Source organism: Buteo buteo, chromosome Z (assembly GCF_964188355.1).
Source record: "Buteo buteo chromosome Z, bButBut1.hap1.1, whole genome shotgun sequence".
NCBI classification, from domain to species: domain Eukaryota; kingdom Metazoa; phylum Chordata; class Aves; order Accipitriformes; family Accipitridae; genus Buteo; species Buteo buteo.
The window spans coordinates 4315895-4329289 of NC_134204.1; the positions used below are offsets into that span (position 1 = coordinate 4315895).

The following is a 13395-nucleotide window of genomic DNA, read 5'->3' on the forward strand; positions in this document are numbered from 1 at the left end:
TGGGAAAAGAAATGCCCGGCTCAGATGCAAGCTTGAACATTGATGTCTTTCCCGGTGTATTTGAAGGAAGAAACATGTAAGGGTGTGCTGAAAGAAGAAAGAAGGCTTTGGTCTGGCCTGTGCTGGCATGTGCTTTAATGATCTAAGAGATCCTAACCTGCAGCTTGTCCCTTTAGTCTGGTATTAAATTGCAGGGAACAAGAAATGTTTGATGGACTTGGGAGTTGAACTCATGCAGCGGTGCAGCAGATAGCACACTTTATTCGGCTGCAGATTCCTGGTTTTGACTAACAAAGGGGGTTTGAAATTAATAAAGTCCTTATGTTTGAATCTCCAAGGAAATGACTGCTGTAAGACCAAGCACAGAACCAGTTTATGCAGAGAAGGACTAGCTATCTGTGGTTACGGTTAAAAACTTCAGCAGAACTGAGGGTTTGTCTTGGACTAGCTGATAGTAAATGAATAGGAAAGCCTGCCTCAAAAAGCTATTGCAAAATTACCACTAATAACGTTAATTATTGAGTTCCTGTGTGTCCAGATCTCGTAGTGATATTGCGTGACCAGAGCCAGTCAGTACGGCGGGCAGCAGTACCCTCTACAAAAGCTCTGCTATTTGTTCCCAAAATTGTCTGCCGGAATTCCTCCTAGCAGAGCTTGCTGCCTGTCTCTTGGCCCATTAAGAAGCTTCCAGTGTAGTGTACTCACATTTGTTCTGAGATCTTATGGTTGTAATTACTGCTCCCAATCTGTCAATCGTGCAAAAACTGCTGCCTTTTGGTTAATATGGGCGAATATATTTTGTTCTTCAGACCTTTTTTTCCCCCAGTGTCTCTCTTCTACTTCTCGTTTGGGTCGGTTTGGCTGCTTGCCTGTTTGTTGGCTCAGCCTTTGCTTTTTTTATTGCAATAAATCGGTTGTTTGGTTTAACGGCCCAGTTGCCAATGAAACTGAATATTGTGGCTAGGTAATTATTGTGACTAGATAATGATCTCTGGCTGCTTTTGAAAATAATATTCTCAGCTGCACCTCGATGTTTATTTTTCTGTAAATGTCTCAACATTTCCCTTACAGCAGGAAACCCATTATCCAGTTTTGAAGCTTACTGCCAGTGACATTTTCGCTTCATTTTTTATTAATAAAACGTGTCACATCATCATTATAACACAAATTATGAGAATGTTCTTGATTAGATGGATAAAAACTAAGAAAGCTATAAAACCAGAGCGCAAGTCCAACCTTTCCCTTTTCACTACGCTCCCATCGCAAGGCTGGATTATTTGCTGCTCTTCCTTCTTTGTGAACAGAACAATTCCGTTTAACCGCTGAGCGAGCGTGTCCTCCGGCGCTGTTCGTTCTGGAGACGGGGAGAAAAAGTGGGCAGCCCCCGGTGGGGGTAACGATCCCACTCCCTCACCTCCCCGCAGCTCTGGCCCTTCGTACCGGGCCTGAGGAGCTGCCTCCCTCCCTAACCGCCCCGCACCTTCAGGCCCGATAGGGACCCCCGAGCGTCGCGGAGAGGCCCACCTCATTCAGGGCCCGCTACCGGCGGGTCTCTAACTAAAAAAAAAAAAAGAAAAAAAAAGCTGTTTTTTCCTTTCCTCTCAGGGCCGCCGGGAGGCGGCGCGGAGCCCCCCCCCCCTTCCCCACACACACACAGCCGGAGCCGCCCTCCCCCGTCACGTGCCGGGGGCGCGCACAGGGTGCACGATGGTGGCGGCGGCGGCGGGGCCCGGCGACGGCGGCGGCGGCGGCAGCAGCAGAAGCAGCGGGTAGAAAATGGCGGATTTCGAGGAGCTGCGGGTGAGGAGGAGGGAGCAGAAGCGGGAGGGGGGGTGGGGGGGGGGAGAGAGAGAGAGAGACGCGGGCCAAGATGTCGCCCGGTCGTTGCAGCGGACACCCTCGCCCACCTTATCCCTCCCCCGGCTTTTCCTCACGGCGAGCGCCCGCTGCGCCCCTCGGGGGGTGTGTGGGGAGGCACGGCCATCAGCGCCTTTCGCTGAGGCGGCAGCCCGTAACGGCCGGCCGGAAACCACCGGGGCCCCGCGGCCGCCAGCGCCTTCCCCGGGGCGAGGCGGGGGGAGGAAGCGGGGCCGCCCTGAAGCGCGATCGGGGGCGGCGGCGGCGGGAGCCGGTGGCTCCTGCCTGAGGAAAAACCCTCCCTGTCACTTCCCCGGGTCGGGGAGTCCGCCGTGTGGGTTGTCGTCTCGGTGGGGGTTCCCCCCCACCTCCCCGCCAGCTTCCCCCGACATCTTAAAAGCCGTTTCGGTTGTTTGAAGCGGGGCGAGAAGCCGGGCCCCGGCCCGGTGCCGGTGGCTCGTATGGCGCCTGGTGGGGCTCCGGGCCCAGCGCCGTGGTGCCCTTCCTGCGAACTGAAGGGAGAAATCCCGAATAATTCCCGAATCTCTGAAAATGCTAAGAGCTGCTGGATTTTTGAAAATGCATTAACGGCTTTCTAACCGGGAAAACTCTGCCTGTGAAGCATGAAATCCAGTATTTCTTTTCAGACCTGTGTTATCTTTGGTTGAATGTCTTTTGCGTTGCACTTGTGGACTTTCTGTAACAGATTTTTCGGTAGGGGGGTGGCCTTTCGTATTTTAAGGTGTGTACACAAAGAGCTGACTACAGCGTTTCTGTTTTTCCTTACGTTTCTTGAACAATCTGTGAATATCTTTGTTCGGAAGGAGAATGTTGTCCTTCTGCAGCATCCACACCTGCAGAAGTGCTGCCGAGGGAATACTACATGCACACTGAACCCTCCCGACCTAGACTTCCCTACAGAAGGAGTAAAAGTCAGTTAAATAGGAACCACTCTGATTTCAGCTTTAGTGTAGAGAAAGGTCTGATGGCTGAACTGACTGTAGTCTGACCAACAGCGGCAAATATGCTGCAATTGCCAGATAATTTCCTGCACTAAGGCTTCTTCCAGCACTAACACCGCCTGGGTTGAAGTGGCTGTGGTATAGCTGAGGAGCTTGGCTATAAAAATCTCATGGAAAGAACTGAGTTTCTTTATTTGAGGACAACAGTGCTCTATCTCAGCCTTAGGTTTAAGAAGGGTTGACTTACTTTTTCCTGCATTAAACCTTGTTTGTTTGGTTTTTTAACTTGTTTGTGTTTACATGTTTTCTCCTTTAGTGTCCTCACGCACTTTCAGCCCTCCTTCCAAGGCCTGTCAAAGGGTGTAGCTATGTAGGTGGCTAAACCCCTGGTGTAAACTTTGTAGCAGAGATACTCTGCTTTGTGTAGCTCCTCTTCTCCAGATTTGAGCTGGAGCTGTGATCTGCATTTTCCAAAGCGTGATAATAGCCTATCTGGATATGCATAAGTATTGATAGTTTCTGGGAACTGGGTACCTTAATACCTTTGAAATTATATATGTACCTGAGTTGCTTGCCGAAAGTAACACATGAAGTATGGAGGAGAAAGGGAACTGGGTTTCAGGCCAACTACAGGACTGCCCTTTCACCACTCAAAAGAATAGGTATCAGTAGTTAAAAAAATACTGGTCTGAAAAAATGTCTTTTGATGTTCCCATTTATCTTATTTGTAAGCTGGAGTGCCTGTGAAATGAATCCATTAGCTTGGAGCTTCTCTAAATGCTCAACATCCAGCTGATAATAATTCATAGTCCATTTTGGGAAAGCTCTAGATATTTTTTTTTGGGGGGGGGGAGAGTATAGTAGACTGCCTCATGTCTTCAAGGCATTTACTGCCATTTTTCTCTTTTTAAGAGAATACATTTGAATGTGTCTGCTTGAATACCAGACACTTGGTTTGCAGGTTTAAGGGTTTTTTTTTTCCCCCTTTTTTTTTTTTCCAGACAACCAATTCTTCTTGCTTTTGGCCAAAGAGAGAGAGACACACACACACAGAGCCCCAACAGATTTTGTGAATTGACCTTTAGAAGTGATCTTAAACTGCTGCTTTATAGATTAACATACGGGACATTTTTATGTTAGTATTGTTTGCTGTTCTCTTGTTGATTGCAATTTCCTGTGGTATGTGATCTCTACCTGCCTTATAAAAGGCCATGAGGGCAATTTGGAGAGTTGAATTTATTTTAGTAAATCGTTAAGAACTGACTAAAGGCAGGAGGTCAGAGTTCTCTCTTAAATCCTGTTTTTGAGGGAAGCATGGAAGGGCAGCATTTTTCTATTCTCAGGGCAAAGGATCATTTTAATATTTGTTAGTACCATCCCTGCTGTCCTCTGGATCTTCAGAGTAAAAGTTCTGGGGAGTGATGACCAAAGGGTTATAACTGAGAGGCTGTAGTGAAAGAAGACAAAGAGACTCAAAAGAACCTGCTGTTACATCATGCCTTTTGGAAATCTTTGGTTTTGTTAAAGGATTTGGAAGTAGCTGTAACCACAGTCACTACTTTTCAAGATATTGGTGAAAATGTCTGGTATAAGACTTACCCTTCCAGACCTTAAGATTAGCCCTTAATTAATTAGTAATGTTTATTGAATTCTGTAGGTTACCAGTTTCTGGAATACTAGGGAGCTGCTGAGAACATGTGGTGAGCACAACTGTATCTTTCTTGTATGTTGAGGTACAGTTTCCAGACCTGCTGTTCACATATGTGTTTTTAAACATGGCTCATACCTTTATCCATAATCCTTATTCACGAGCAGCCTGATGAATGTCAAAGGGATTACACAGGCATAGACAGACGTGGAGCAGAAGTCAGCAGTCTGGTGTGGAGGCCAGAGATGGCATGTGAATGCATTTTTTAACAGAATTGGCCCAGGAGTTGGGAACTACAGCTCCTTCTGAGAGCCATCTGTGAGAAAACGATTCCAGCTCCCAACAAATTCTGAACTCACTGAGATTTGGCTTGAAGCTACTGTTTGCATCCCAGCAAAATACTGCAGATAAGAGGATCAGTTATATATTATTACTTAGAGAGAAGGAACATCTCTTGGGTCCCCTAAGTTTCTGCTGGCATCCTGACTCTAATTTGGAAACTTAATACAGAGTGCATGCTATCCTTGAAATGCTGCAGATCCCTAGTTTAGAAGAGAGCAGCTTCAGTCTTATAATTTGTATTTAATCGGGTTTTGAAGTAATGTGTTAGTTTCATCTTTATGGAAAATTAAAAAAAAAAAGCTCTTTATAGGCAAATGAATATGCCTGTGCCAAAACTAATTTGTGTGACGCTAGGGATCAGTTTCATGGCCATTGTGGGGAACCCCCCCCTCACTTTAGTGAGAAGAGATTGAAGTGCGCTCATACGTCCTGTGTGGAAGGGGAGACTACACAAAATTTACTGGAAAATCAGAGTTTATAAATGCTGAAGGTCAGTCCCCTTTTAATTTTTGCTCTTGCACACCCAGTATGGAAGTCATGCGACTCAAATGTGAGGAGCAATATGATGTGGATACCATCTTAAAATACAGAAATTGAAGGCTCATTCTTTTATGTATTGGATCTCTCGTTCATACCAGCCTTGGTGTCTTTCCACTCCTCTTGTTTTATTTTTCTGGTCTGAATGGACAGTGTTTGCCTGCTTAGCAGGTGAAGCAGTGCTTAGTGCTAAATTGTTAGCCAAGAAGAAAATACTGAGAGCTATTTTCATGTGTCCTTTTCAAGCTCACTGCCAAGCACACTGGTGTCCTCTGTTTTATTTTAGCTGTGTTAATAGCATTGTATTGTATATGCTGACCAGTTTAGGGTGTTTGATGTAGAAATCAAATTGCACATGTTGATCTGGGGTAAACTTAAAATGAGGGGCAGAATAGATGTTGAGAAGTTTCTGTTTGTGATGTAGTGATCTTTAGGTTGCAGTTAACATTGAGTGTATTAAATAAGATAACCTCTGATAAAATACTGTTAATAACCTATGATAATACTGTTAATCTTGTATCTGTACGTAATTTCCCTGTTCTTCCTAGATGCGTAGTCACTTTTTCAGACCAATGAGGCTTATTGTTGTACCTAGAATAATTAACAATTAAGGATTGTGCTGAGATACGGTGATGGGGGAGAGGAGGGAGATAATGTAGTTTATGCTACTTAGAAAATGAGGCTGCAATGAAATGGGTCAAGCTTTGTTTTGAGCGTTTTATGTGAAGTGAATGGAGGTATTTGATTTAGGATTTTAACTGTTACATTAAGTGCATGCAACTTTGAAGACTAATGCCTAATTTAGGAGCCAGGCTAGAGTTAGTCCAAAGAAAAATCCCCATAATACTGAGGACCTGATGGTCATGCTGTTTGCACCAACTGTTGTTTTCTTCAGAGCTGCTCTTACTGTGCTGTACTACTTCTACAGATTTAACTAGTTACATCTCCATTCTTTCCCAGGACTTGCAGTTTTTTATCTATAGTTGCATCAGTTTCCAGAATACATTTATATTTGTGTTTAGGGTGAGCATAGAAGTCTTCAACCATCCCAAGACACGAGTTGCTCTTTCTTACTGGTATTATACATTTCTAGGCTGCTGTAACTCAGCATGTATGCAAATTTATTGCAAAAGATGTCACAAATGTGCTTCTCTGCTATGAGTGTCCAGAAAAGGGCTTAAGCTCAGGAGTGAGGATTTGTGGGGTTGGTCCTTGGTGCATTCCTTCCCTATATAGCCTTCAGACACTTCAGAAAACGTCTGGAAGCCAGTGGGGCTGAAGCGGAGCTCTTGGGTGGAGACTTGCTAGAACTTTTGTGTCTACTTGGATTGCTTCTGCAGGTTCAGCCGTAGGGCTCACTACCTGAGCAGTTGCAGTTGCCCTAGAAGCTACAGTTGCTGGTGCTTATTGTAGACCTATGTCAAGAATTTAACAGGGATTTGTGGTTACCTTTCATTCATATATGTAAGTACAACGACTGTTAAAATTGCAGGTAGCTTTGGCAGGGGGAGTGTGGAGAATCATGTACCTCTTGTTTGAGAGAAATGTTTGATCCCTTATTTTGCTCTGAAACATGTCTGCCCTTAATTTCAGCAGCGTGTCAGCATTTCCTGGACTCCTTAATATCATCATCCCTGTGAAATGAATGCCATTCCAGATACACCTACGGCTTAATGCTTCAGAACAGTATTTCTGCTTATGAATCATGGTTGCTATAGTTTAACAATCGGAAACAAAAAACCCTGTGAAACTTCTTATGACCTTCAAGTATGAATTTCAGGGGAAAAAATGTTTCTGGAATATAAAAGTACTTGAATTATCCAGTCTGATTTTCTTCCTTAAAGTTCTGTCAAACTACTCTTTGTGTTCATGGAGAAACATTAAAAATAAAATGGCTTTGGTCTTCAGTGTTAAAAAAGCTTTTTATTGGGCTGTGTAGCTGTAAAGAACTTCTCTTAAGAGAAAATTGATGGCATTTACATGACACAACTTGAATGTCTAATCTTAATTCAGTGATGTGAAAAGCATGTTAATAGCTAGGCTGCAGTCTTCTGCAATACTGCTGGAACCCCAAAAGAAAATAGCTTGGTAGGGTTTGTTGGAACTAATATCTTTCTTGCACCATGGTTATAAATGCTCCTAAGCATATGTTATGCCTCTATAAAACCTTCTTGATTGTAACGAGTGTCCACTTTGATAAATCTGTAAATGGAGTAATAAGCTAAAACGTGTAGATCAGACTAGCTGTGTCTTCATGCACGTGGTTGTTGTTGCCTTAAAGGGAATGTAGAATCAGCTTTAGGGGGAAAATATTGCAAAAGCCATTGTTTAATTACTTCCAGTAAAACTCACTTTTGCAAGGCTTCTTTCAAAACCATATGTAAGATTTTTGTGTTGATGGACGAAACTATGTATTTTTTTTGTACTCCCAAGCATGTTTAATAGAGGTGACAATTTAAAATCTTGCTGACTATGGTATTGAAGCCAGCCTGTGTGTTCTAAATGAAATCCATCTTGTAACAAAATGCTAGTTTGTGGAATTTCTGAATAAAATGTTAGCTGTTTCAAGGCATGATTGACTGCGCATTTCACCTTGATTAACTTGCAGGAATGCACAGAAGGCAGCAGGCAGGTTAATAGGCAGTGTTTTGCAATACATGGTGTTTCCTTAATCTCAGTGTAAAGGATTATTTTATTCATTTGCATTCTGATTATGGAATCCCGAATCATACTTACTGCCTGCATCTGAAATAAAGGAACTGACATTGCTATCAAGCTTATGCAACTATCTATGGAAGCACGCAACATGTAGTTCTCAGTAAATTCTTGAATATCAGTATTATCTTTTAACACAATTTCTCTTTTATGTGGCATGACTATAAAGCTGTTATGGTACTTCAAGCTATTTTTTATGAGTACTGAACCACTTTATTTTCTTCACCATTTGACTGTGAGACTAAGGAAAAGTAGTGGTGGAATGCTGGGTGGAAACTAACCTTCTCCAGCAGCTTGCAAACTGGATAGAGTTCTGTCTCCTATCCTCTCCCCTTTTCTTGTATCATTTTGCTGTTGAGAGAAGTTGCTAGGATGAAATTAAGATGATATCTGCTGTTGGTCTTCTCTTCAGAAGTTAGGGTGAGCCACTCAATGCCTCATGTGAGGCTGCTTTCACTGGCAATTGCATCCATGGTGCATTTATAGATGGGGTGTTGGGGGAATACCAGTTTGAGGACTGCTGGGTTAACTCCCTGATAGCTACTTGATAGAAGCATCACCATACACAAATTGGCTGTTTGGAAATGTTGAAATTCAATATCTGAAATAAGATAACCTCATCCTCTCAACAATGAGGAAAGGATACGCCTGATGAGAGTACTACCATAGTTTTTTACACGGTTGTTTTGATATGCACAAATAATGTGGCCCTTGAAAAGGCAGGTCCTGGCTGCTTGCTCCTGCCATCCTGTAATGGCACAAGAGGGATCTGGACAGGCTGGATCGATGGGCTGAGGCCAATTGTATGCAATTCAACAAGGCTCAGTGCCAGGTCCTGAACTTGGGTCACAACAACCCCATGCAGCGCTACAGGCTTGGGGAAGAGTGTCTGGAAAGCTGCCTGGTGGAAAAGGACCTGGGGGTGTTGGTTGACAGAGGCTGAATATGAGCCAGCAGCGTGCCCAGGTGGCCAAGAAGGCCAACGGCATCCTGGCTTGTGTCAGAAATGGTGTGGCCAGCAGGAGCAGGGAAGGGATTGTCCCCCTGTACTCGGCACTGGTGAGGCTGCACTTCGAATCCTGTGTTCGGTTTTGGGTCCCTCGGTACAAGACAGACCTTGAGGTGCTGGAGCGTGTCCAGAGAAGGGCAGCGAAGCTGGTGAAGGGTCTGGAGCGCAAGTCTTATGAGGAGCGGCTGAGGGAACTGGGGTTGTTTAGCCTGGAGAAAAGGAGGCTGAGGGGAGACCTTATCGCTCTCTACAACTACCTAAAAGGAGGTTGGAGTTGGTCTCTTCTCCCAAATAACAAGCAATAGGACAATAGTAAATGGCCTCAAGTTGTGCCAGGGGAGGTTTAGATGGGATATTGGGAAAGATTTCTTCACTTGGAGCAGGCTGCCCAGGGAAGTGGCTGAGTCACCATCCCTGGAGGTATTTAAAAGACGTGTAGATGTGGTGCTTAGGGACGTGGTTTAGTGGTGGACTTGGCAGTGCTAGGTTAATGGTTGGACTTGATGATCTTAAAGGTCTTTTCCAACCTAAATGATTGTATGATTCAAAGCTCAGTTTTCATCTGGCTCAATTCCCTGATCTGTCTTACTGTAAAAACAATTTTCTCAACATTAAGGAGAGAATAGGGAGCAAGCAGCTAGGGGCACAGGGGGAGTTCAGACTTTTTTTTTGTGGCTGACTGCGTGGTTGTAGCATAGTTGTGTTAAAACTTCAGCTGAGATGAGATCTATGTTAGAATACATGGGTATAAACTCTGTAACTGTATAGTAAGGATTAGGGAAGGGTAAACCCAGAACATTGTGTTTTGAGTTGTATCCTTTCTGAAATTAATGCCCGAAGCTTTGAATGTTGTGTATTGGACTACTATTTAAAAGTCAACAATACACTTCTGAACTGTTATTTTTAAAAATATCTTTTATGATCCCAGATGTCTACTACTTCATACCTTCTGTCAGGGCTTTCATCTGCCAGTCCTTGAGTCTGGAGTTGGTATGGTACAGCAGTACAGATTAAAGTCAGATGTTCTTTCATCTTTAAAACTTAACCTCCTTGTTATGGTGGAAGACTTCCACAGAAATAGGAAGGAAGTTGCTTAGAAGATTCTGGACAATTTTATGCCTCTGAAAAGAGAGCTTGCTCACAAAAATGTGAGATGATGTGCCTATGCTAAGTTACTTGTTTGTAGTAACGAGGGGAGGAAAGATTGCTTCCTCTTGCATAATGGGCCCTTTTATTTCTTGATTTGTTTTGTTGTTTGTTTTTTTTTTAATGAGAATCTATTTATGAACTTCATAGTTCAATCCTCAGAGTCTTCCACAACTAACTCTGATAACCAAGTAAATAGTATTATTTCCTTTGAAGAGATCTTTCTGTCCCACAATACCAGAATGTGATAAGAGAAGGACACAAAGTTTTCTGTGATGTTTTAGAAGAATCAATGATGTTGGTTAAACAGTTTGTTAGTATGATATAATGTAGCTTTTTAGAAGGTGTCCACCTTGCTGTGCCATTCTTTCAAGAGTGAATCCTGATGTGCCTGTCTCTGTTCATGCATGCGTTTAACATGTTGCCCCAAATAAATGATGCTTCAGAATAAACTATGCAGAACTGAAATACTTCCTTATTTTATTTCTTAAAATGTGTTGGAAGACAGGTGATAATACTGATTTGTCTGATTTTTTGTTGTTGTTGTTTTTGTTTTGTTTGCTGGCTTCATGAAGTGAGACAAATACATTGTTTTAGAGTTTATGCTTCTGCCTGTGAATTTAAGACAGCACTGCGTGGGTTGGATTAAGGTTTTGTTATTGCTGTTGTTTGGGTGTGGAAACAATTAGAAGTCTTTGAAATTAACAACACAACCAAAACTCAACCTTCATCCTGGACACTTTGTTTCTTCATTTTAAACAAACTATACTCTTGTGTCAGGTAAGGGTATGGGTAGTACCTAAGATAACAAGTGTGAAACTAGAATGGTGGAAGTTCAGATGTTTTACCATCTTCCTCAGAAAGGCCTGCTTGCGGTACTGTTGGTTCACCTGTGCTTATCTCCCTTTTCTTTCTAGAATATGGTATCAAGTTTTCGTGTTTCTGAACTACAAGTGTTGTTGGGGTTTGCTGGACGTAATAAAAGCGGGCGGAAACATGACCTCCTGATGAGGGCACTGCACTTACTGAAGAGCGGCTGCAGCCCAGCAGTTCAGATAAAAATCAGAGAACTCTATAGGCGTCGGTACCCAAGGACGATTGAAGGACTCTCGGATTTATCGGCTATAAAACCTGCAGTTTTCAATTTAGACAGTAGTTCCTCTCCTGTTGAGCCTGACCTGGCTGTTGCTGGCATTCACCCGCTCCCTTCTACATCGGTCACACCTCAGTCTCCTTCCTCGCCTGTCAGTTCTGTGCTCCTCCAAGACACTAAGCCCCACTTTGAGATGCAGCAGCCATCCCCTCCGATTCCACCTGTTCATCCCGATGTTCAACTGAAAAGCCTACCTTTTTACGATGTGCTTGATGTGCTCATAAAACCTACAAGTCTAGGTAAGTATTTAATAGCTCTGCAGGTTGCTTAATTCATGACATAGGCATTGCTTATGACAGTACTAAGTCCAGACTTAAATGGCTTTTTGCAGCTGGGGAAAAGTGGAAACTCCCTTACCTTCTCATTTCTACCCTTGCCCTGTCTTCACCACTTGTTCCCAGAAGTGCCAAGCCATGCTTCAGAAAATAGTGTTCTCTTTTGTAAATGTTATATGATTAAAGATCTTTGTCTTTTGAATATTAAATAATAGAGTAGAATAGTTCAGTTGTAAGGTACCTGCAATGATCATCTAACTGCCTGACTACTTCAGGGCTGACCAAAAGTTAGAGTAATAGTTAAGGGCATTGTCCAAGTACCTCTTAAACACTGACAGGCTTGGGGTGTTGACTGCTTCTCTAGGAAGCCTGTTCCAGTGTTTGACCATCCTCTCAGTAAATAAATGTTTCCTAATGTCTAGTCTGAACGTCCACTTTTGGCTGAAAGATTTGGACCTGAAATCTCTGCCTGGTGCAAGTGAGAAATCCATCTGTCAGGGCCAGCAGGAAAAGGATTTCAGGGTCAGTAATTAGTAAGATGCAACAATGTAAAGAGAACAAGTTCACTGGTTTGTTAGTTTAAACCTACCTCACCACAACAATTCTGTGGGTTCTGACATCTGGCACTGAAATAGATACTTTGTGCAGCAAAGTTCAGTGTTGTACTCAGATTGGTGAAGGTTTCTCAGTTTACGGGTTGTTGCCACAGTGTATGTTAAAATGTAGATTGGACCTTTGTCTTCCGAATAAGGAAAGGTAGTGCAAATCTCAGTTTAGCTTCCTCAAACACCTCTCTCTTAAACATACTAAATTATTTGGAAATACGTTGTTTTCTGTCTTGAAATTCAACCTGTCTTGCTTTACATGGTAGAAGAAGTTCCCTTACTATTTAGTAATATTGTTTAGAAAAACTTAAGCATTTTGCAAGCTGTTTGCATTGTCTTAAACATTTTAGTTTCTTAACTGAGAATAGAGTCGTTTAGGCTGTGACTTGTACCTCAGTGAGGCATAGACTGATCATTGGTCATCTTCCAGTACCTAAAGCAGCAAGCATTACTAACAAGCATTATTTACAATGCCTGTTGTCACTTCTGTTTGTGTGTCGTGATGCCCTGTTAGAGGAGAATTTTATGTCAAACCTGTGTATTGATACAATAGCAGCTTTGGTGTTGGACAGCTCTATGGCTTGTGCTGCCGTTACCTTTACAGAGATAATCTGTCAGTGCCACGATGTCCTGGCTAACTCCTGCTTATGTTCAGGGTGTGCAGTACTTGAGTATCTTAATTAGCTTCCTGAATTATTCTGTTATGGGACAACTGTTGGCTCATAGTTAACCAGACTGGTTAGCCAGCCACTCCATAGTCACTCTGTCCCATATCGTGCAGCATGTGCTCGTGTCATGGTTTAAGCCCAGCTGGCAGCAAAGCACCACGAAGCCGCTCACTCGCTCCTCCCCCCCGGCCCCAGTGGATTGAGGAGAAAATATAACAAAAAGCTTGCGGATCCGACAAAGAGAAGGAGGGATCACTCACCAATTATGGTCACGGGCAAAAGACAGACTCAACTTGCGGGGGGGGGGGGGGGAGAACAAAATCAATTTAACTTACTACTAATCAAATCAAAACAGGATAATGGGAAGTAAAACCAAATCTTAAAACACCTTCCCCCATCCCTCTCTCCTTCCCGGCTCAACTCCGCTCCCAGTTTTCTCTATTTCACGGGGAATGGGGGCTGCGGTCAGTTCATCACA

General features: G+C 43.3%; 1 protein-coding gene across 7 annotated transcripts in view; it reads left to right on the plus strand.

The window, feature by feature from the left end:
* Nucleotides 1–1644: 1644 nt before the first annotated feature.
* PIAS2 (protein inhibitor of activated STAT 2) overlaps nt 1645–13395 on the plus strand; it is a 33961-nt gene continuing 22210 nt past the window's right edge. For all 7 annotated transcript variants that reach the window (XR_012648962.1, XR_012648963.1, XR_012648964.1 and 4 more), the window contains exons 1-2: nt 1645–1800; nt 11134–11608. Coding sequence is in view for 4 of the 7 variants with exons in the window: in XM_075020477.1 (XP_074876578.1) it covers nt 1777–1800; nt 11134–11608 (499 nt within the window). In the remaining 3 variants the exon portion in view is untranslated. The remainder of the gene's footprint in view (nt 1801–11133; nt 11609–13395) is intronic.